At 53.3% G+C, this 22,525-nt stretch overlaps 1 protein-coding gene across 1 annotated transcript; it reads right to left on the reverse strand.

Annotated features, from left to right (window-relative positions):
• Nucleotides 1-994: 994 nt before the first annotated feature.
• On the reverse strand, nucleotides 995-21,787 carry LOC311188604 (ubiquitin carboxyl-terminal hydrolase CYLD-like). The gene is made up of 15 exons (XM_084260065.1): nucleotides 21,717-21,787; nucleotides 19,368-19,833; nucleotides 18,114-18,395; nucleotides 16,864-16,933; nucleotides 15,573-15,793; nucleotides 13,876-14,029; nucleotides 11,989-12,127; nucleotides 11,248-11,358; nucleotides 10,592-10,683; nucleotides 8,198-8,264; nucleotides 5,808-5,940; nucleotides 4,781-4,889; nucleotides 4,497-4,615; nucleotides 2,758-2,977; nucleotides 995-1,872 (listed from the first exon to the last, which is right to left on the reverse strand). The coding sequence occupies exons 2-15, from the start codon at nucleotides 19,827-19,829 to the stop codon at nucleotides 1,688-1,690; spliced, it is 2,364 nt and encodes a 787-aa protein (XP_084116191.1). The 5' UTR covers nucleotides 19,830-19,833; nucleotides 21,717-21,787; the 3' UTR covers nucleotides 995-1,687.
• Between the last annotated feature and the right edge of the window lie 738 nt (nucleotides 21,788-22,525).

The following is a 22,525-nucleotide window of genomic DNA, read 5'->3' on the forward strand; positions in this document are numbered from 1 at the left end:
TTTAAAAAGAGAACAGCATAATGAGCTCTGATCACAGAGTTACCAGAATGGAAAAGACCTTGAAGATCATCAAGTCCAACCATTCCCATCCTGTGCTGAACCAGATCCCTGAGCACCTCATCTCCCCTCTGTTAAACACACCCAGGGGTGGGGACTCAACCCCCTCCCTGGGCAGCCTGTGCCAGGCCCTGACCCTGCTCCAGGCCCCTGTTCCACAGCCCCACAACTCTGCCAGGGAAGAGCTTTTCCCTCCCAGCTGAGCTGACCCTGCCCTGGGGCAGCTTGAGCCCATTGCCCCTTGTCCCATCTCCTGTCCGCTGGCTGAAGAGACCATCGCCCACCTCTCTGCACCCTCCTGGCAGGGCAGGGCAGGTGGGGAGAAGGTCTCCCCTCAGCCTCCTCTTCTCCAGGCTCAACACCCCCAGCTCCCTCAGCTGCTCCTCACAGCATTTGCCCTCCAGCCCCTTCCCCAGCCTGGTTGCCCTTCTCTGCACTCGCTCCAGGACCTCAATGTCCTTCTGATGCTGAGGAGCCCAGAACTGGACCCAGCACTCCAGCTGCAGCCTCACCACTGCCCAGTCCAGGGGCACAATCCCCTCCCCAGCCCTACTGGCCACACTGGGTCTGACACAAGCCAGGATGCCCTTGGCCTTCCTGGCCCCCTGGGCACACTGCTGGCTCATGCTCAGCCTGCAGTCACCCAACACCCCCAGGTCCTTCTCTGCCTGACAGCTCTCCAGCCAGTCTCCCCCAGCCTGGAGCGCTGCAGGGGGTTGTTCTGTCCCATGTGCAGCACTCTGCACTTGGCCTTGGTAAACCTCATCCTGTTGGGCTCAGCCCATGGGTCCAGCCTGGCCAGATCCCTCTGAAGAGCCTCCCTACCCTCAGGCAGATTAACTCTTCCTCCCAGTTTAGTGTGATCCACAAACTTCCTGAGGGAACATTCAATCCCTTCACCCAGGTCATTGATGAAGATGTTGTTCCTCAGCTCCATCTTTAATCCAGTGTTGTTCTTACAAACATGTTCAGGTTTGTTTATCTTTAAATATATTTGCAGCTTAAAACATCCAAAATAAGGGATAAAAGTGCTGGAGCATTAAGTGCTGGAGAAGGGAAGGGTGGACAGTTCAGGTACTTGGTTTTAGGTGCTGGGTCAAATCCCAAACCTCAAGAAAAACCCTCATCCTGACTCACCACTGTGCAACTCACACCTCCTGGTTTTCTTCCTCCACACATACAGATGTGAGGAAGACTGGGGTGAGGCTATGGGGGTGTTTTGTGCTCTTTGGGAACTTGAGGGTCATGGCTCATGTTTTAATTAGATGCTGGAGCTCAGCTTTGGAGGGGAGGGCTGGCAGGGGAAAATAGGTTGTTAGGGAGGACTCTGAGGTAGGGCAGAGTTGTAGAACATCTGGGGAGGAAGAGGAAAGGGAAGGGAGGTAATGAGAAGGGATTTGAGTGAATTATTCAGATTCCAGATCTTCCAGAAGTACCAACTATGGCTTGATAAGGCTGGATACAGGATCTAACAAACCTAGATGGGCTGATGCTTGATACCAGACACCAGAAGAGGTAAGAAGAAGCAGAAGTCCAAGACTGGTAGACCAAAACTCAGCTGTTTTCACCCATTATGAGCTTCAGGGTTGGTCCAAGCTCCTGTTTCTGATACCACCAAGCCAAGGAAGTGTCATTTGTAAAGTGCCATCTTCTTGCTCTGGTACAGGTACATGTAGGCATCACAGAAGAGGCGTTTGGCCACTCCATCCATGTCCCGTGGTTGTTCCAGGGCCAACACAGAGAGAGGCAAGTCCAAGTACTTGGCAACTTCAGGGCACAGCGTTACGGTGGGAATGTTGTAGCCATTCTCATCACCTGACCAAGAAAGAAAGAGGAAAGTCCAAACCAGGTCCCAAGGGATGAGTACCTACAGCTCAGATACCAACAGGAACATAGCTGAGAGATGTGGAGGTCAACAACAAAGTGAGGAAGGGCAGGAGAAGAGTCCTTACTGGCTGGAGAAGCCTCTTGTTTCAACACAGAGGATGAGGAACAAGGAGGAAGAAGTTCTTTACCATGAGGGTGGGGAGGGACTGGAACAGGCTGCCCAGAGAGATGTGGAAACCCCATCTTTGGAAGCCTTCAAGGTCAGGTTGGGTGAAGCTTTGGGCACCCTAATCTAGTGGAGGGTGTCCCTGCCCGTGGCAGGGGGTTGGAATGAGTTGATCTTTGAGGTCCCTTCCAACCCAAAGCATTGTAGGATTCTATGAACTATGCTTGGTCTGGTCACAGTCTTCTCTGGGGTCTACTTAAATCATAGAATCATAGACTGGTCTGGGTTGGAAGGGACCCCAAGGATCACAGAGCTCCAACCTCCCCTGACACAGGCAGGGACACCAACCTCCAGGCCTGGAGCTACACAAGGCTGCCCAGGGCCCCATCCAACCTGGCCTTGAACACCTCCAGGGATGGGGCATCCACCAGCTCTCTGGGCAGCCTGTTCCAGCCCCTCACCACTCTCTCTGCAAAGAACTTCACCCTAATATCTAATCTAAACCTTCCCTCCTTTAGCTTTAGTCCATTAAATGCTCACTGTTGGAAAGGGGAGGGTCCAGAAAGAGCCTAAAATTGCACAAGGAGCTTCAGAGCAAAAAAGATGGACCAACCAGCACCTACCCAAGGAGCACTGCAGACCCTCACAGCCACCCAGCAACCCACCCAGTTGAGCTGAAAGCTCCAAGCCCACCACCCTCTGCTCACCATGCCTGTCAGCCATGCTGTCAAAGAACATCCAGTGCTCGTTCTCAGGCCCATATTTCACAAAGGAGACGTAGTGACTGGTCTCTATGCAGAGCACAGCAAAGAGCTCCAGCTTCTCACGAGGGACCTGCTGGCTCCCCCCAAGGCTCCAGCTGTAAAACTCCTCTGGGACGTGCAGCCGCGTGGGTTGGTGCGTCTTGCGTCGGTGGTGGGAGTGAACCTGAGGAGATAGGATGGGGGTGGGAGTGCTGAACGGGCAGAACTGAGCCTGGGTTGCCAAAAAAAAAAGGGGTTTGGAAGGGTCAGACTAGTGGTTTGTTCCTCATTGGTCTGTCTCCCATGGGATTGGTTCCTCCCTGCATGCCAGGAAGGGGTAATGCATCAACAGGTTGGCTGTGAGGAGCTGTGGTGGGAGCGTGGTACCCTCTAAGAAAGGGCAGAAGGGTGGAGGGATGCTCCTGGTGAGCCAGTGGGGATGGAGAAGGGCCCAGCCCTCAGTCTGGGCAGGATCAGTGGTGATTTAGGCTTTGTGTTAAGCAGAGGGTTCAATGTGGGTGTTGCAGCTTTGGGTGGCTGGGTGCTGGTGGAGAAGGGGGGCTGCAGGAAGCAGCTAGAAGCTCTCTGCAGGCTCCAGAGGGTAGACATTGGCTGATTCAAGGCCAGAGTTGCTGCTGACCATGGCCAAGCCCATCAGCAATGGTCACAGCACCTCTGGGAATCACAGTGAGGAGAAAAAAACCCCACAAGCAGCCACATTTTGCCCCCAGAGAAGGGAGTGAGAAGATGTAAGAAGCTGTGAGGACACCAAGGTCAGTGAAGAAGGAGGATGAGGGGGGAAGAAGGAGAGATATTCCCCTTCAGCCCATGGAGAAGACCATGGTGAAGCAGCCTGTCCCCCTGCAGCCCATGGATAATGTCAGGGAGCAGAGATCCCATCTCCAGCCTGTGAAGAGATTGATCCACACCACAGCAGGTTTGCTGGGGGACTTGTGACTCTGTGGGGGGGACCAGACTGGGAGCAGTCTGGGCCTGAAGGTCAGCACCCCATGGAAGGAGCTGTGCTGAGGCCTGTGGGGAGGAGATGATGTCCTGATAGAGAGGACTCATGCTGGAGAAGCTCATGGAGGACTGGCTGCCATGGGTGGGACCTCATGGTGCAGCAAGGGGAAGGGGGTGTGGAATGTCACCAACTCCTGAGGAACTGACCCAAACCCCCCACTCCTCATTCCCTGCCCCTCCCCATGCTGCCATGGGGGTGGGAAGAAGGGAGCTAAATTATGACTACAGTGAAGTCTGCTAAGAAAGGAGGGGTGGGGGAGATGCTTTAGGACCTGGTCACACTTCTCACCACCCAACTGGTGTCACTGGGGGTGCAGGGCAGTGTCATAAATCAGTTTTCTGTCCTTTCTCCCGTGTTGAGTCTGTTCTGCCCATGATGCTGATTGTAGGAAGACCTCTCCCTGTCCTTATCTCCACTCCTGAGCCTCTCCATATCAATTTTCAGCTGGAAAGGGGAGTGATAGAGCAGCTTGGGTGGGCATCTGGCCTCCAGCCAGGGTCACACCACCTCAGTGTGGAACCTAACCCTGGTCATGCAGAGGATGCAGGTGGTGGGACTGATACTCAGGCTCCATCCCTCAACAGCTACAGGTTTCCATGGGGGGACTGCAGGTATTTTTGGGGTTTCAAGCTGCTGTCAGCCATCAAGGCAGGTTTTGGGAGCCAAGAAAATGGATTACCTGTCTGGAGCAGGAGTTGCAGAACTGCTTCATGCCTGTAGCTGCAAATACCTTGTCTTTGAAACACTCTGAGCACTCCAGGGTAGCGACGTCGCCGCAGATGCAGCACTCCCTGGGACCTGCAAGAGCAACAGGGGTGGAGAGGATCTGTCTTCTCTGGATCTCACCTGAAATCCAACTTGCCCTGCCAGAAGAATCACACCAGGATCACATCTGCTCACAACCCAAAGAGATGAAACCCATCACAGCCCCAGCTGTGGTGGCTTTACTGGTGGAAAACTTACTGTCAAGGAGCAGATCTGTTATATCCAGCTCCAAGGAAGGAATGATTTTGCTGAACATTTTAAAGTCCTTTCCAAAACGTGGCATTTGGATAATGAAACATGATGGGATCTGGGAAAGAGAAAAGCAAATGAGTCACCCTGCCAGAAGAGATGAGCCCCAGAGGTTCCTTTCTCTGTGTTGCTGCTGGGAGTTAATGACTTTTTACTCTGGTTATTTGGAAGACAAGCCAGCAAGAGGGAAAGCACAACCCTTTTCCCAAGCCAAGATCAAGATTTCCTGAGATCTCTCTATCAAGTTCATAGAATCATAGACTGGTCTGGGTTGGAAGGGACCCCAAGGATCAGAGAGTTCTAACCCCCCTGCCACAGGCAGGGACACCAACCTCCAGGCCTGGAGCTACACAAAGTTGCCCAGGGCCCCATCCAACCTGGTGGTCAACACCTCCAGGGATGGAGCATCCACCACCTCTCTGGGCAGCCTGTTCCAGCCCCTCACCACTCTCTCTGCAAAGAACTTCCCCATAATATCTCATCTCACCCTTCCCTCCTCCAGCTTCACTCCATCCCCCTTGTCCTGCCAGTCTTTGCTCTTTGAACAAGCTGATTCCCCTCCTGTTCCTCTGCTCCCTTCAGGGACTGGGAGGCTGCAATGAGGTCCCCCCACAGCCTTCTCTTCTCCAGGCTGAACCAGCCCAGCTCCCTCAGCCTCTCTTCATAGGGAAGATGCTCCAGCACTATAATCATCCTTGTGGCTCCTCTGACCCCTCTCCAACAGCCCCACATCTTTCTTGTACTGGGGCCCCAGCTCTGGACACAGGACTCCAGCTGGGGCCTCCTGAGGGCAGAGCAGAGAGGGACAATCCCCTCCCTGTCCCTGCTGGATTGTGGCCACATGTCCTGCTGCATTGCAGTGTCAGATAGAGGATGTACCAGACCCAGTGCAGGCTCACTGGGAGGCACTGGGAGGTTGGAAGAAGCAAGGAAGAGGCAGCAGATAGAAGTGTAGGTTGAAGGTAGCTGGGCTCACCTCCACTAGCTTCAGTTCAGAGGACAGGAAGGAGCGTTCCACTAACTGCTGCACGTCAGGAACCACCAGATCCTCCTGTTTGTCCATAAATATCTGGTAACAGTAACAGTCCTGCTCCTTCTGGCCTTCTGACCTGCAGGGAGTGGTCACAGGGCTTGTTTAGGTTGTGCCTCAACCAGCTGAGCTCCAAAAGGACAAACCAGGTTTGTCTGAGAGTTGTTGGGCTCAAGGCAGCAAGGTTGGTGCAAGGCTGGTATGAAATGCCCAGAAATGCCATAAGAAGAGGATGCAAGTGTCATCTTCAGCCTCATCATCCCCATGGTACCATCTCATCCAGCTCTGATGAATCACAGAATCACAGGGGTTGGAAAGGACCTCCAGAGATCATCAGGTCCAACCCCCCTGCCAAAGCAGGGTCCCTAGGACAGGTCACACAGGGAGACATCCAGATGGGGCTGGAATATCTCCAGAGAAGGAGACTCCACACCCCCTGGGCAGCCTGTCCCAGGGCTCTGGCACCCTCACTGGGAAAAAGTTCTTCTGCATGTTGCTGCAGAACATCCTATACTCTTCCTATACTCTACATTGCCCCTTGTCCTGTCTTCACAGATCACTGAAAAGGGGCTGGCCATGTCCCCCTGCATCCCATGCTTAAGATATTTACAAACATTAATAAGGTTCCCCCCCTAAGTCTTCTTCTCTCCAGGCTGAACAGCCCCAGCTCCCTCAGCCTTTCCTCACAGGGGAGATGCTCCAGGCCCTTCAGCATCTCCATGTCCCTCCTCTGGACTCTCTCCAGGAGATCCCTGGCTTTTCTATCCCAGGGAGCCCAGAACTGGACACAACACTCCAGGTGGGGCATGACCAGGGCAGAGCAGAGGGGGAGGATCCCCTCCTGTCACCTGCTGCCCACACTCCTCCTGATGCCCCCCAGGATCCCATTGTCTCTCTCAGCCCCCAGGGCACACTGCTGGCTCATGGCCACCCTGTCACCCACCAGGACCCCCAGGTCCTTCTCCACAGAGCTCCTCTCCAGCAGGTCACCCCCAGCCTGTCCTGATTCCAGCAGTTATTCCTTCCCAGGTGCCAGACTCTCCACTTGCTTTTGTTGAACCTCATCTGGTTTCTCCCTGCCCAGCTCTCCAGCCTGGCCAGGTCTCTCTGGATGGCAGCTCAGTGTCCTGTGTGTCACCCACTCCTCCCAGCTTTGGACCATCAGGTACTTGCTGAGGGTGGATGCTGTTCCCTCATCAAGGTCATAGATGAAGATATAAAACAGGACTGGACCAAACACCAAGCCCTGGGGAACACCCCTAGTCACAGGTCTCCAGTCGGATTCTGCCCCACTGATCACCACAATGAGCAGAACTTGACTTCCCCTCATCATCATAACCCCATGGCTCCAGCAGCAAACTCCCTTCTCCAAGATCTACTTCTTAATTGAACACAGAAAAGCCACAGAGCAAAACTTGGTGTGTTCAAAAGGTGAGCAGAAGATCTCCCACGACCTCTACACCCCTGAGAAAGGATCTACTTCAGATGACCCTCTGCAGGGGAGCTGGAGTACAGAGTCAGCTTTGTGCTGAGCTTTTTGGAGTACTCCAGGATCTCCAGCTTGATTGACATCTCAACAAAGGAGCACAGAAAGGGAACAATTCCCTTCTGTGTTCCTGAACAGCCTGGTTATTTTTGGCTTCCTTCAGCCTCTCATCCTTTTTGTAGAGTCCTGAAAAACTGGGACTACATCCAAGGACTGCCTGTTTGAGAGGCTGCAGGACCTGAGCCAGCTTGAGAGTCTAGACACATCCCAAACACATCCAAAGGCTGTCACACAGTGCTGGCTCCACACTGGAGTTGGACACTACATTTCTCAAAGCACCCTCTGGCTTTCCCTAGGGATGAGAAAAGGGTTTTCCTCATCATTTTCTGAAGGTGGTACCTCCAGGGAGAGTTTGGATGAGTCTTTGCCTGGATACATCACCTGGGGCAAGATCATAGAATCACAGACTGGTCTGGGTTGGAAGGGAATTCAAGGATCACACAGTTCCAAGCCCCCTGACACAGGCAGGGACACCAACCTCCAGGCCTGGAGATACACAAGGTTGCCCAGGGCCCCATCCAACCTGGCCCTGAACACCTCCAGGGAAGGGGCATCCACCACCTCTCTGGGCAGCCTGTTCCAACCCCTCACCACTCTCTCTGGAAAGAACATCCCCCCAACATCTGCTCTAAACCTTCCCTCCTTTCACAATAACCAAGATCCCATGGAGAGCAGGGAGGAGCTGCACCTCCAAAGCCTCCATGAGAAGCTGCAAGCAACACCTGGGCAACAGGTGACTCCCCCAAGGGTGACCCATGGAAACTGTTATCACTTCCAGATGGAAACTTACTGCAGTTTCAAGAGTGGCTCTATTCTCAGGACATGAGCCATGATGAGATTGAGGAACTCCTCAGGATCTGGAAGGTGAGAGAAAAGAATGGGTCACACCACATCATGGACATCAGCCAGTGTTTGGTGAACGTGGAATCTCCTCTTTAAGTCCAGGTAAGGGAATAATCAGGCTCAAAGCTGACAGAAACCACAGAACCACAGCATGGTAGAGGTTGGAAGGGACCTCAACAGATCATCTAGCCTAACCTCCCTGCCACAGCAGGATTACCTAGACTAGATCACACAGGTGAGGGGTTTTCAGTGTCTCCAGGGAAGGAGACTCCACAACCACTCTGGGCAGCCTGGCCCAGGGCTCTGGGCACCCTCACAGGGAAAAGAAGTTTCTTCTTATGTTCACATGGAACCCCCTTTGCTCCAGTTGCACCCACTGCCCATTGTCCTGTTGCTGGCCATCACTGAGAAGAGCCTGGCTCCAGCCTCCTGACTCTCACCTTCACATATTTATGGACATTAATAAAATCACCCCTCAGGCTCCTCTTCCCCAGCTCCCTCAGCCTCTCCTCATAAGGAAGGGGTTCCACTCCCTCCATCATCTTGGTGGCCTGTGCTGGGCTCTTTCAAGGAGTTTTATGTCCTTCTTGAGCTGAGGGCCCCAGAACTGGGCACAACATTCCAGGTGGGGTCTCACCAGGGCAGAGCAGAGGGGGAGAAGGACCTCTCTTGACCTACTAACCACCCCCCTTCTCATACACCCCAGGATGCCATCAGCCTTCTTGGCCAGGAGGGCACACTGCTGGTCATGGTCATCCTGCTGTCCCCCAGGACCCCCAGGTCCCTCTCCCCTATGCTGCTCTCCAACAGGCCAGTCCCTCATCTATACTGGTACCTGGGGCTATTCTTCCCCAGACGTTCTACCCTCCACTTGCCCTTGTTACATCTCATGGAACTTCTCCCTGCCCAACTCTCCAGCCTGTCCAGACCTCACTGGATGGCAGCACAACCCTCATCAGCCAATATCTTCCAGCTTTGTGTCATCCTAGTTCACTGAGAAGGAATCAGTGCTACTTGTTTAGTATCCAGGTACTTAGAGGTTGTTGCAGCTACGTTTAGCACTGGTGTAATTCATTTCCTTGTTGTAAACTACACAGGGCTTTACTATGCATGGATGGGAGCAGCTGCTTTCTGTCTTACTTCAACCAAGCTCCAGCCTTTGAGGAACCTCAATTAACTCAACAGGATTCAAAAAGACAAGTTGACCTTGGCAAAAATGATAAATTGACCTGGATTCTATCAGGGATGGACAACTCAGAATCAGAGAGTCACGAGGTTGGAAAAGACCTTGAAGATCATGGAGTCCAACTGTTCCTGTCCTGTGCTGAACCAGATCCCTGAGCACCTCATCTCCCCTCTGTTAAACACACCCAGGGGTGGGGACTCAGCCCCCTCCCTGGGCAGCCTGTCCCAGGCCCTGACCCTGCTCCAGGCCCCTGTTCCACAGCCCCACAACTCTGCCAGGGAAGAACTTTTCCCTCCCAGCTGAGCTGACCCTGCCCTGGGGCAGCTTGAGCCCATTGCCCCTTGTCCCATCTCCTGTCCCCTGGCTGAAGAGACCATCGCCCACCTCTCTGCACCCTCCTGGCAGGGCAGGGCAGGTGGGGAGAAGGTCTCCCCTCAGCCTCCTCTTCTCCAGGCTCAACACCCCCAGCTCCCTCAGCTGCTCCTCACAGCATTTGCCCTCCAGACCCTTCCCCAGCCTGGTTGCCCTTCTCTGCACTCGCTCCAGGACCTCAATGTCCTTCTGATGCTGAGGAGCCCAGAACTGGACCCAGCACTCCAGCTGCAGCCTCCCCAGTGCCCAGTCCAGGGGCACAATCCCCTCCCCACACCTACTGGCCACACTGGGTCTGACACAAGCCAGGATGCCCTTGGCCTTCCTGACCCCCTGGGCACACTGCTGGCTCATGCTCAGCCTGCAGTCACCCAACACCCCCAGGTCCTTCTCTGCCTGACAGCTCTCCAGCCAGTCTCCCCCAGCCTGGAGCGCTGCAGGGGGTTGTTCTGTCCCATGTGCAGCACTCTGCGCTTGGCCTTGTTAAACCTCATCCTGTTGGGTTCAGCCCATCAGTCCAGTTTGTTCAGGTCTCAGATCATCCTCTCCCCTCCCAGCTGCCACCAGGATAGAGACCCAGAACTTTCCATCAGGCTTCAGGATAAATCCCAGTTGGAAAACCTGTGGAGCTTTAGAAGCTGGAGGTATTTTACAGAGGTGAACAGCACAGGTGCATTAACAGATGTGCCTGGAGAAACACATGGTTAAGCTGTCAGCCTGGGGTGACAGGACAAGGTGACACAGAGTGAAGCAGCCCCAGGAAGGCCCCAGAGAGGACATTACCTTTCTCAGCGTTGGTAAAGCTTGAACACTGGCCCTTTTCAGTCAGTTGCTCCCTGAGGTGCATCACACTCTTTGCCCTGACAAAGCCAGTCCTAGAAATGAGAAGCAGAGGGAGATGATCTTTCTGCTGTAATTAAATCATAGAAGCACAGATTGGTTTGGGTTGGAAGGGACCTTAAAGAACATTGAGTTCCAACCCCCCTGCCATGAGCAGGGACACCCCACCACCAGCCCAGGGTGGCCAAAACCTCATCCAACCTGGCCTTGAACCCTGCCAGGGATCCAGGGGCAGCCACAGTTTGGGCATCCATGACTTCTCTGGGTGACTTGGTCCAGTGCCTCACCACCTGCACCTAAACCACTCTCTTCATGGCCAACCTAAATCTAACCTCTCCATTTAGAACCATTGCCCCCAGAGATATTCAGGGTCAGGCTTGATGGAGCTCTGAGCAACCTGATCTAGTGAAGATGTCCCTACTCACTGCAGGGGAAGGTGGACTAGGTGACCTCTAAAGGTCCCATCCAACCCAGCATATTCCATCATTCTATGAGAAGAGAAACCCCTCCAGGTAACCCCTTCCCTTGGTGACAGGTAGCATCTGCCAGGACAACAGACAAGGTATGAAGGCAGACAGATGGCTTCCAGGCTTACTCACTGTCGAAGGGGCTTAACAATCTCATCCCTCAGAATGCTCTGGACGTTCCTGTCACACAGGAGGAATGGTTTGAAGAGCATGGAATCCAGCACAGATGTACAGGAGAAGAGGCTGTGGAAAGAAGGTGCTGCATAAGCCTGGTGGGTTTGGAGCAATGGTTACAACCAAACCATTGTGCCTGGTGACAGTTGGTGGTTTTTATTTCCAACAGTCTCCATGTGTGACTACACAGAGGTGAAGGACAGCACATCTCCATGGTGAGACAAACTACATCTGGTGGTAAAGCAAGGAAAAGATCTCAAAAAGAATGAAATCTCCTACTCTGCAGCCAAAATTGCTCAGGGGTGGGGGGGAAGGGGCACCACTGAGCCTTTCCCTCTCCAAAAAGTCTTGCACAATGAAGCTGGAACCTTCTGGGCAGTTTCTTTGATATGCTTCCAGCCCTTACCTCCAGCCAGAGAGTCAACATGGTCAAAGTCCAGAGAGCTCCAATCCCTCACTGCCCCTGCATGATAGACACATGGGTACCTGAGGTGATCCTGGGGGTTATTTTGGGACCTGAGGACCTATCAGATCAGGAAGGAGTTTGAGGAGGAGCAAGCACTGAAGTTGTGTCCCCACACAGTTATGTTCTGCTCCATCCTGGGTAAATTTACAGCCACTTTGAAAGTCCAGGGAAGTGCCATGCCCAATTAAAAGAGCTCATTTAATGAAGCAGCCACTACCCAAGCAGGTCCTCACCTGAAGAGAGCTACATCCATATAGCAGGAGTTACAGTGGCCTTGGATCCCTTTCATCCGCCCTTGCAGGACGCGCACCGCCGCTTCATTTCTGAGGGGAGGGTAACTGTCTGGAGCCTGTGGAAGAACCTCCTGCTGCCCTGCAAGAGAAGCAACTCATTTCAGGTTCCCACCTCAGCTCTGTCCTTCCCTGATGTCCCAGAGGTCTGCTCTGCTCAGGAGGCAGCAAAACATCCTTCTGCGCTGCTCCTGGTGGGATTCAAGCCTGGTGGGATCAAGACTTGACTCATTAATAACTCATCTACTGGAAAGGGAGATAAACCCCAATCATCTCTTCTTCATCAATGAGAAATGTCTTCTCCAAAAGAGTGGTTGGGCACTGGAAGGGGTTGCCCAGGGAGGTAGTGGAGTCACTGTCCCTTGGGATGCTCAAGGAGAGGTTGGATGAGGTGCTTAGGGAGGTGGGATAGTAATATAGGTGGTAGGGGGATGGTTGGACTAGAGGGTCTTGGAGGTCTTTTCCAACCTTAATGATTTAAGCTTAATGAGGTTTACCAAGGCCAAGTGCAGAGTGCTGCACATGGGACAGAACAACCCCCTGCAGCGCTCCAGGCTGGGGGAGACTGGCTGGAGAGCTGTCAGGCAGAGAAGGACCTGGGGGTGTTGGGTGGCTGCAGGCTGAGCATGAGCCAGCAGTGTGCCCAGGTGGCCAGGAAGGCCAAGGGCATCCTGGCTTGTGTCAGACCCAGTGTGGCCAGTAGGGCTGGGCAGGGGATTGTGCCCCTGGACTGGGCACTGGGGAGGCTGCAGCTGGAGTGCTGGGTCCAGTTCTGGGCTCCTCAGCATCAGAAGGACATTGAGGTCCTGGAGCGAGTGCAGAGAAGGGCAACCAGGCTGGGGAAGGGGCTGGAGGGCAAATGCTGTGAGGAGCAGCTGAGGGAGCTGGGGGTGTTGAGCCTGGAGAAGAAAAGGCTCCAGGGAATGCTCAGAGCCCCTTCCAGTCCCTCAAGGGGCTCCAGGAAAGCTGGAGAGGGGCTGTTGCCAAGGGCAGGGAGGGACAGCCCCAGGAGAGGTGGCTTTAACCTGAAAGAGGGGAGTTTTAAATGAGATATTAGGAAGAACTTATTTACTTTGAGGATGGGCCAAGTTGCCCAGAGAAGCTGTGGTTGCCCCTGGATCCCTGGTCAGTGTTCAAGGCCAGGTTGGATGGGGCTTTGGGCAACCCGGCCTAGTGGAGGGTGTCCCTGTTTATGGCTGTGAGGTTGGAAGTAGATGATCTTTGAGGTCCCTTCCAACCCAACCCACTCTGTGATTCTCACACTTATGAAGGATTCCCTAGAAGTACCAACATGACACCCCCACCATCCCTCAAATGGACATTTCTTTTGGGAACACTTGAAGAAAAAGTGAAGAATATGAAACTACTGGTTAAGACACTGTGCATGAGGCTTCTCCATGGCATGCAGCACAGAATCAGAGTGTTTGGGGTTGGAAGGGACCTTGAAAGACCACCCAGTCCGACCCCCCTGCTACAGCAAGATCACCTAGATTAGGTCACACAGGAACATGTCCAGGTGGGGTTTTGAGTGTCTCCAGAGAAGGAGACTCCACAACCTCCCTGGACAGGCTGTCCCAGTGCTCTGTCAACCTCACAGGGATGAGGTTCCTCCTTATGTTCACGTGGAAGCTCCTTTGCTCCAGCTTGCACCCATTGTCCCTTGTCTCATCCCTGAGCAGAGCCTGGCTCCATCCTCCTGACTCTCACCCTTCACATATTTACAGACATTAAAGAGGTCACCCCTCAGGTTCCTCTCCAAGCTGAAGAGACCCATCTCCCTCAGCCTGTCCCCATAAGGAAGGGGTTCCCCATCCCCCTCAGAGAACTCACTATAATCCAGGAGGCTCAGGTCAGTGTTGTGTGACCACTGGAAGCGAACGTCGGGCTGGCAGGACTGCAGCTTCACGAAGAGGCCGCGCTTCGGAGCGCAGTGGAAGTAGTATTTGCCCAGCCATTCACCATCAGTGACCCCCTTATCTTCATCCTGGGAAAAGAGCATTGGAGAACAACTTAACAGCAGGTTTGGTCCAGCAGAAGTACAGGCTTGGTCCTGTTTTGCCTCCTGAGCTCATTTATTCTGCTTGTGAGTTGAAGCTTTAGGTGTTGCCTGTAGGATTCATGGTTGTTCCATCCCACATTCCATTAATGTTACTCTAGAAGAGAGCAAACCAACCCTCATCAGGACTCCTCAGGTTCTCCTCAGCCCAAGGAGTGATTGTCTGCTTGACTGTCTGCTTAATTGTCTGCTTGACTTCACAGACTCAAAGACTGGCTGGGGTTGGAAGGAACCTTTGGAGATCATCTAGTCCAACCCCCCTGCCAGAGCAGGGTCACCTCGAGCAGGATGCACAGGACAGTGTCCAGGATCACAGGGTTTGGATCTCTCCAGAGATGGAGACTCCACAACCTCTCTGGGCAGCCTGTCCCAGGGCTCTGCCACCCTCACAGCAAAGAAGCTCCTCCTCAGGGTTAGGTGGAACTTCCTCTGCTCCAGTTTGTGCCCATCAACTCTTGTCCTGTCCCTGGGCACCACTGAACACAGACTGACCCTTCCTCCTGTGCCCACCCCTCAAGGATTTATCAGCATTGAGAAGATCCCTCCTCAGTCTTACCCAGGCTAAAAAGTCCCAAATCCCCCAGCCTCTCTCCATCAGAGATGTTCTGGTCCCCTCAGCATCTCCATAGCTCTCTGATGTACCCTCTCCACCAGCTCCTTGTCCTTCTTGACTCGGGGAGCCCAGCACAATATTCCTCATGAGGCTTCACCAGGGCAGAGTATATGGGGAGAAGAACCCCCTCTGAAACATCAGAGGCCCAGGGCAAATGGAGAGATCACAGGGGTTGGAAGGGACCTCCAGAGATCATTGGGTCCAACCCCCCTGCCAAAGCAGGGTCCCTAGGACAGGTCACACAGGGAGACATCCAGATGGGGCTGGAATATCTCCAGAGAAGGAGACTCCACACCCCCCTGGGCAGCCTGGCCCAGGGCTCCCTCACCCTCACTGGGAAGTTCTTCTGCATATTGGTGCAGAACTTCCTGTGCTCCAACTTGAGCCCATCACCCCTTGTCCTGTCCCCACAGACACTGAGAAGAGGCTGCCCACGTCCCCCTGTGTCCCACCCTTCAGCTATTGATCCCCAGTGATCAGATCCCCTCTCAGGCTTCTTCTCTCCAGGCTGAACAGCCCCAGCTCCCTCAGCCTTTCCTCACAGGGGAGATGCTCCAGGCCCTTCAGCATCTCCATGTCCCTCCTCTGGACTCTCTCCAGGAGATCCCTGGCTTTTCTATCCCAGGGAGCCCAGAACTGGACACAACACTCCAGGTGGGGCCTGACCAGGGCAGAGGAGAGAGGGAGGATCCCCTCCTGTGACCTGCTGCCCACACTCCTCCTGATGCCCCCCAGGATCCCCTTGGCTCTCTCAGCCACCAAACATGATTCATGGCTGAAGATCTTCAAAGAGAAAAACCAACCAAGACCTGCACGTTCCACCAGACACTCTCCCAGCAGGAAATACCAGTTCCTTACCAGTTCAACTCCTGCCATCTTGTGCTTAATCTGGGGCAGGTAACCCAACCAGCGGATGATTCCTGAAACCTGATTTCCCTTGTCCAAGGTGATCTGGACCATGGAGTTGACCTCCAGGGGTGAGTTCCCAGCTTCACACTCCTCCCCGCTCTCGCTTATCTCACGTTTCATTTGCTTTGGGTGTCCCAAGGCCACGTCAGCCTTGAACAGTGGATACACACCTAGGGGACAAGGGAAAAGGTGAAGTAGGAAGCCAACACCTACTGGTATCTCTAGATCTCACTCAATCCCAGTCTATGTTCAAATTAGAGACCACAGGGGCAAGCATGAACCTGAGCATGAAAGATGGAAGGTGTAACTCCCAGTGATATGGCCAACCTGGTCCTACAGGCTGAGAGGGGACAATCCTGTTCCTAGTTTCTCTGCTCAAGGCTGCACACTTCAACCTCTCCATGGTCTTGGAGCTGATCCAGCCCCTTCACCAAGCAGCAGAAGGGGGAAGATTATTTACAAATCAATATTCTGCCTTTACTGAGATCATACAATCACACACTGGTCTGGGTTGGAAGGGACCCCAAGGATCAGAGAGCTCCAACCCCCCTGCCACAGGCAGGGCCACCAACCTCCAGGCCTGGAGCTACACAAGGTTGTCCAGGGTCCCATCAACTCAGATGAATCAACTCAGTGAAGAGTCTAATAACAGCTCCTCTTGGGCTGGTCAGCTGCAAGGTGTCTTTTTGATGGCTAAAGAAAGATTCTACTAATTCCATGTCTCATCCAATGATTCACACCATTGCTGGTGGCATCTGTGCCTTTCTGAACTACTCATCTGGCATCAGGATGAGACTTCAACTCCACCTTCTACAGGTAAATTAAAGAGTCTTTAACCAGCAGCACCTTCTCCCCCTAGGAAATAGAGCTGCAGTCACACACTATCTTCTTCTTGCCCAGAGAGGGGGTGGATGCCCCATCCCTGGAGGTGTCCAAGGCCAGGTTGGCTGGGGCCCTGGGCAACCTTGTGTAGCTCCAGGCCTGGAGGTTGGTGTCCCTGCCTGTGGCAGGGGGTTGGAACTCTCTGATCCTTGGGGTCCCTTCCAACCCAGACCAGTCTGTGATTCTATGATTCTTCTTCCTGATAAATGGGGGGATGTGGCTTTAGTTGCCCAACACAAAGACTTTTCTAAAGATCAGGAGAAGCTTTCATTGGACTTTCAGCTCATTGGTGCATCACAGAGAAGAAATACATCCCAAATCCCCAAGAACACACAAGAGGGTGATGATGATGACTTACTTGGCAAGCTTTCCTTCACAACAGCATCCATGGGGATTTCTCTGAATATGTCAGTTGTTCCTTCTTCTTCCTGAAAAGAGAGAAAAATCTCTCAGGTAGATGTTTTAGTGGACATTCTCAGAACATGAACCAATTTTTCAAACAGGTCACAGAGTCACAAAGCCAGAAAAGACCTTTAAGATCATCAAGTCCAACCATTCCCATCCTGTGCTGAACCAGATCCCTGAGCACCTCATCTCCCCGTCTGTTAAACACACCCAGGGGTGGGGACTCAACCCCCTCCCTGGGCAGCCTGTGCCAGGCCCTGACCCTGCTCCAGACCCCTGTTCCACAGCCCCACAAGGGAAGAACTTTTCCCTCCCAGCTGAGCTGACCCTGCCCTGGGGCAGCTTGAGCCCATTGCCCCTTGTCCCATCTCCTGGCCCCTGGCTGAAGAGACCATCGCCCACCTCTCTGCACCCTCCTGGCAGGGCAGGGGAGGTGGGGAGAAGGTCTCCCCTCAGCCTCCTCTTCTCCAGGCTCAACACCCCCAGCTCCCTCAGCTGCTCCTCACAGCATTTGCCCTCCAGCCCCTTCCCCAGCCTGGTTGCCCTTCTCTGCACTCCCTCCAGGACCTCAATGTCCTTCTGATGCTGAGGAGCCCAGAACTGGACCCAGCACTCCAGCTGCAGCCTCCCCAGTGCCCAGTCCAGGGGCACAATCCCCTCCCCAGCCCTACTGGCCACACTGGGTCTGACACAAGCCAGGATGCCCTTGGCCTTCCTGGCCCCCTGGGCACACTGCTGGCTCATGCTCAGCCTGCAGTCACCCAACACCCCCAGGTCCTTCTCTGCCTGACAGCTCTCCAGCCAGTCTCCCCCAGCCTGGAGCGCTGCAGGGGGTTGTTCTGTCCCATGTGCAGCACTCTGCACTTGGCCTTGTTAAATCTCATCCTGTTGGGCTCAGCCCATCAGTCCAGCCTGTCCAGATCCATCTTTGGATCCTCCCTACCCTCAAGCAGACCAACACTTCCTCCCAGCTTAGTGTCATCTCCAAACCTCCTGAGGGAACATCCAATCCCTTCACCCAGGTCATTGATAAAGATGTTGAACAAAACTGGACCCAGGACTGAGCCCTGGGAAAGTCTGGAAAGTTTGTGCTAACCTCAGGTCCCTTTTGGACATTTCTTCTTCTTAACCTCCTACCAGAAGATATTTTATAAAGAAAAAAACCCTCCAAAACTCAAAGAAAAGCAGCAAGGTCGCTCTTACCGGACAAACTTTAACGAACCATTGGGTTCCCTCTCTGTAAACAGCCATGGCTATTCCTCTGGTGAGGACCTCGTCCACGTAGAAGCTAACAGCATCTCCCACCTTGATAGGAACCACCTCCTCTGTGTCTGCTATTGTCTTCTGTGTTGTGTAGTCACCATCCAGCATGGGAGAAAATTGGATTCTGCTAAATGGCAGGAAGATCCCACAGTTCCTTTTACACTTGAAATACTCGGTGCCGTGATAGGATCCATCGCTGCGCCCTCTGTTTTCACCCTCACCCTGAGAACACAGCAGAGAAAGGCCTGTTACACACCCACACACACCATGGGGAAAGAAGCAACTTGCTATCATAGAATCACAGACTGGTCTGGGTTGGAAGGGACCCCAAGGATCACAGAGCTCCAACCCCCCTGACACAGGCAGGGACACCAACCGCCAGGCCTGGAGCTACACAAGGTTGCCCAGGGCCCCAGCCAACCTGGCCTTGGACACCCCCAGGGATGGGGCACCCACCCCCTCTCTGGGCAGCCTGTTCCAGCCCCTCACCACTCTCTCTGCAAAGAGCTTCCCCCTAATATCTCATCTCACCCTTCCCTCCTTCAGCTTCACTCCATCCCCCTTGTCCTGCCAGTCTCTGCCCTTTGAACAAGCTGATTCCCCTCCTGCGTCTCTGCTCCCTTCAGGCTGCAATGAGGTCCCCCCACAGCCTTCTCTTCTCCAGGCTGACCCAGCCCAGCTCCCTCAGCCTCTCTCCATAGGGGAGCTGCTCCAGCCCTCTGATCATCCTTGTGTCTCCTCTGACCCCTCTCCAACAGTTCCCCATCTTTCTTGTATTGGGGCCCCAGCTCTGGACACAGGACTCCAGCTGGGGCCTCCCGAGGGCAGAGCAGAGAGGGACAATCCCCTCCCTGTCCCTGCTGCCACCCCTCTGCTGATGGAGCCCAGGATCCCATCACCCTTCTGAGCTGCAAGAGCCACTGCTGGCTCAGGGGAAGTTTCTCATCCCCCATGACACCCAGGTCCTTCCCAGCAGTGCTGCTCTCCAGGAGCTCTTCTTCCAGTCTGTATCTATGTCTAGGATTCCTCCAGCCCAAGTACAACACCTCACACTTCACAGTGTTGAACCTCACTCGGTTCACCAGGGCCCACTTTTCCAACCTCTCAAGATCCCTCTGGATGGCTTCCTTTCCTTCTTGTTGTGTCAACCCCACCACTCAGCTGGGTGTCATCCAGTTGACCAGTCACCTTTACCTGTAATTCCACCCCAAAGAAGAACGGAGCCAGCACAGCCGAAGTGGGGGTGTAGATGGTCCCAATGTAGCGGATGACACCAGGGTAAAGTTTCTGCTCCACTTCCACCTTCACTTTCTGGCCTGGAAGAGCCTGTAGAGCTTCTTCAAGTCTCAGCCTCTCAAAGAAATAGTTGAGGCGCTCACTGTGGCGGGTGATGGCCAGGAGGAAGGCTGCCACCTCCTCACTCACAGGCTGAAGGAGCTGCACGTTTATGGTGACGGTGGAGCTGTCGTCCAGCATGATGACTTTCAAGTAGCAAGCTGGGGGTCCATCATCAGGGAAGTTCCTTAGGTAGCTTCTCTCACTGCAGAAGCACATGTTCCCAGCTTTGAAGAACTTGCTGCCATAGGGGAAGTCTTCTGTCAGGATGTAATAGCAGTTGCTGTCCCCTGAGGAAGGCAGGAGGTTGGTCATCGTCATTCCCCTGGGTTGGGAGGAAGGAGAGAGGCAGAGGAGTGAAGGTCTATGCTTGGTGTTTCATGGAATCACAGAGTTGTTGGGGTTGGAAGGGACCTCCAGAGGTCATAGAATCATAGACTGGTCTGGCTTGGAAAGGACCCCAAGGATCAGACAGTTCCAACCCCCCTGCCACAGGCAGGGACACCAACCTCCAGGCCTGGAGCTACATAAGGTTGCCCAGGGCCCCATCCAACCTGGCCCTGGAGATCACTGAGTCCAACCCCCCTGCCAAAGCCCCTGGGGACAGGACAAGGGGTGATGGGCTCAAGTTGGAGCACAGGAAGTTCCACACCAATCTGGGGAAGAACTTCTTCCCAGTGAGGGTGAGGGAGCCCTGGGACAGGCTGCCCAGGGGGGTGTGGAGTCTCCTTCTCTGGAGATATTCCAGCCCCATCTGGATGTCTCCCTGTGTGACCTGTCCAAGGGACCCTGCTTTGGCAGGGGGGTTGGACCTGATGATCTCTGGAGGTCCCTTCCAACCCCTATGACTCTCTGATTAGCCCAAAGCTCCAGCCTTTGAGTGATTTACTGTATTTTTTCCACCACAAACAGTGATAGAATCATCTCTCTTTCCCTACTACTATAAAAAGAACGAGTTCTCTTGATATCAACCTGCAGTAAAGTCCCCAGCTGGCCCTTTCTCTTCCAGCTCTGCCTACATTCTCCTCCCAACTCACCCCTTCAGTGTTCTTATGAGCAGCTGTGTCCCTGCTTCCTGCCACAATGCCCCTGGGCCTGTTTCTACTTCCCTTAATTGCATCAGCTCAATTCCTCCTCCCTCCACATGAAGCTTTTAAGAAGCTTCTACCACGTAGTGTGGAGACATCCTTTCTTCTTCCTTAATTTCCTCCACAGCCTAAAAACATGTGGAGCTCTTATTTCCTCTATATTGGCTGTGTTGGGTCACTGAGAAGGGGCTGCCCACGTCCCCCTGTGTCCCACCCTTCAGCTATTGATACCCAGTGATCAGATCCCCTCTCAGGCTTCTTCTCTCCAGGCTGAACAGCCCCAGCTCACTCAGCCTTTCCTCACAGGGGAGATGCTCCAGGCCCTTCAGCATCTCCATGTCCCTCCTCTGGACTCTCTCCAGGAGATCCCTGGCTTTTCTATCCCAGGGAGCCCAGCACTGGACACAACACTCCAGGTGGGGCCTGACCAGGGCAGAGGAGAGGGGGCAGCTTCCTACAGGAGGCATCTCTCTTTCACTCTTATTTTTTAACCTTAGCAGCTTGGAAGATGGTTTTGGAGACCTGATCCAAATGCCACTGTTCTGCTTTCAGGCAAAACTCTTTTGCTGTGTCTGAAGGTCTTTATTTTGGTCAAAAAAAAACCCCAAATAACCCCTTTGAAAGCTGTGGGTCTGCTAAATCAGCATCCTCTAATTAAGTATGAACAACAGACATACTTTATCCACATAGCCAGAGATTCAGTGACCAATCCTACAGCCAGAGATTCGATGACCAACCCTGCTCTGCCACAGCAGCACAAACCACTCAACGCTCTTCCCATCTTCCTGCCAGGAAACCCAGTCCCATTCACTCCAGGATGAGCACCTCAAAGTCACAGGGCAATATGGGGGTGCCAGGGTGAGCCCCCCTCACCCTGCTTTACAATGTTGTGAGGCAAGAAGAAATTGTGGTGTGCAGCAGTTCCCTTATTTCCCAGCCACGTGCCTCACTGCTGATGCTTCACAAGCAGAAGCTTGAAATTCCAGGATTTTTAAAGGATGGGATTAAGAAATCCCATTCTGTGTCCCAACCCACCTCCCTTCAGTCTTCCTCTTTCAGGATCTGGGGTTGATTTTACTTCTTGAGGTTCTCTCTCCACAAGGGATGCAACAAATCTCACCGTGCTCTGAACGCTGCCAAAATAAGGAGGGGGGGAAACCAGGAGAAACCATTTTTCCTCCTCAAATCCAAGGAGAAACTGTTTTCCTCATGAAAATCCTAGGATGAACCATTTTCCTCATGAGCATCCAAGGATAATCAGTTTTCCTCATGACAACCCTAGGATAGACTATTTTCGTCATGAGAACCCAAGGATAACCAGTTTTCCTCATCAGAATCCAAGGATAAACCATTTTTAAACCATTTTCCTTGTGAGAGGAATCCAAGGATAAGCTGTTTTCCTTATGAGAACCCATGGATAACCCGTTTTCCTCATGAGAACCCAAGGATAACCCGTTGTCCTCACGAGAACCCAAGGATATCCTGTTTTCCTCACAAGAACCCAAGGATAACCTGTGGATAAACCATTTTTAAACCATTTTTAAACCATATTCCTCCTCAGAACCCAAGGATAACCCCTTTTTCTCCTCAGAACCCAAGGATAACCCCTTTTTCTCCTCAGAACCCAAGGATAACCCCCTTTTCTCCTCAGAACCCAAGGATAACCCCTTTTTCTCCTCAGAACCCAAGGATAACCCCCTTTTCTCCTCAGAACCCAAGGATAACCCCTTTTTCTCCTCAGAACCCAAGGATAACCCCTTTTTCTCCTCAGAATCCAAGGATAACCCCCTTTTCTCCTCAGAACCCAAGGATAACCCCTTTTTCTCCTCAGAACCCAAGGATAACCCCTTTTTCTCCTCAGAACCCAAGGATAACCCCTTTTTCTCCTCAGAACCCAAGGATAACCCCTTTTTCTCCTCAGAACCCAAG

The sequence above is a fragment of the Gallinula chloropus genome (genome assembly GCF_964237585.1).
Source record: "Gallinula chloropus genome assembly, chromosome: 2".
In the NCBI taxonomy this organism is placed as follows: domain Eukaryota; kingdom Metazoa; phylum Chordata; class Aves; order Gruiformes; family Rallidae; genus Gallinula; species Gallinula chloropus.

Bases quoted from the DNA above. Each gene is read 5' to 3' on its own strand.
- LOC311188604 (XM_084260065.1), bottom strand. From the start codon at position 19,829: ATGACGATGACCAACCTCCTGCCTTCCTCAGGGGACAGCAACTGCTAT. The intron at 4,890-5,807 runs GTGAGCCCAGCT...TCTCTTTCCCAG, and splicing joins CTGAACTGAAGCTAGTGGAG to ATCCCATCATGTTTCATTAT. The intron at 1,873-2,757 runs GTGAGCAGAGGG...TTTCTTGGTCAG, and splicing joins CAGCATGGCTGACAGGCATG to GTGATGAGAATGGCTACAAC.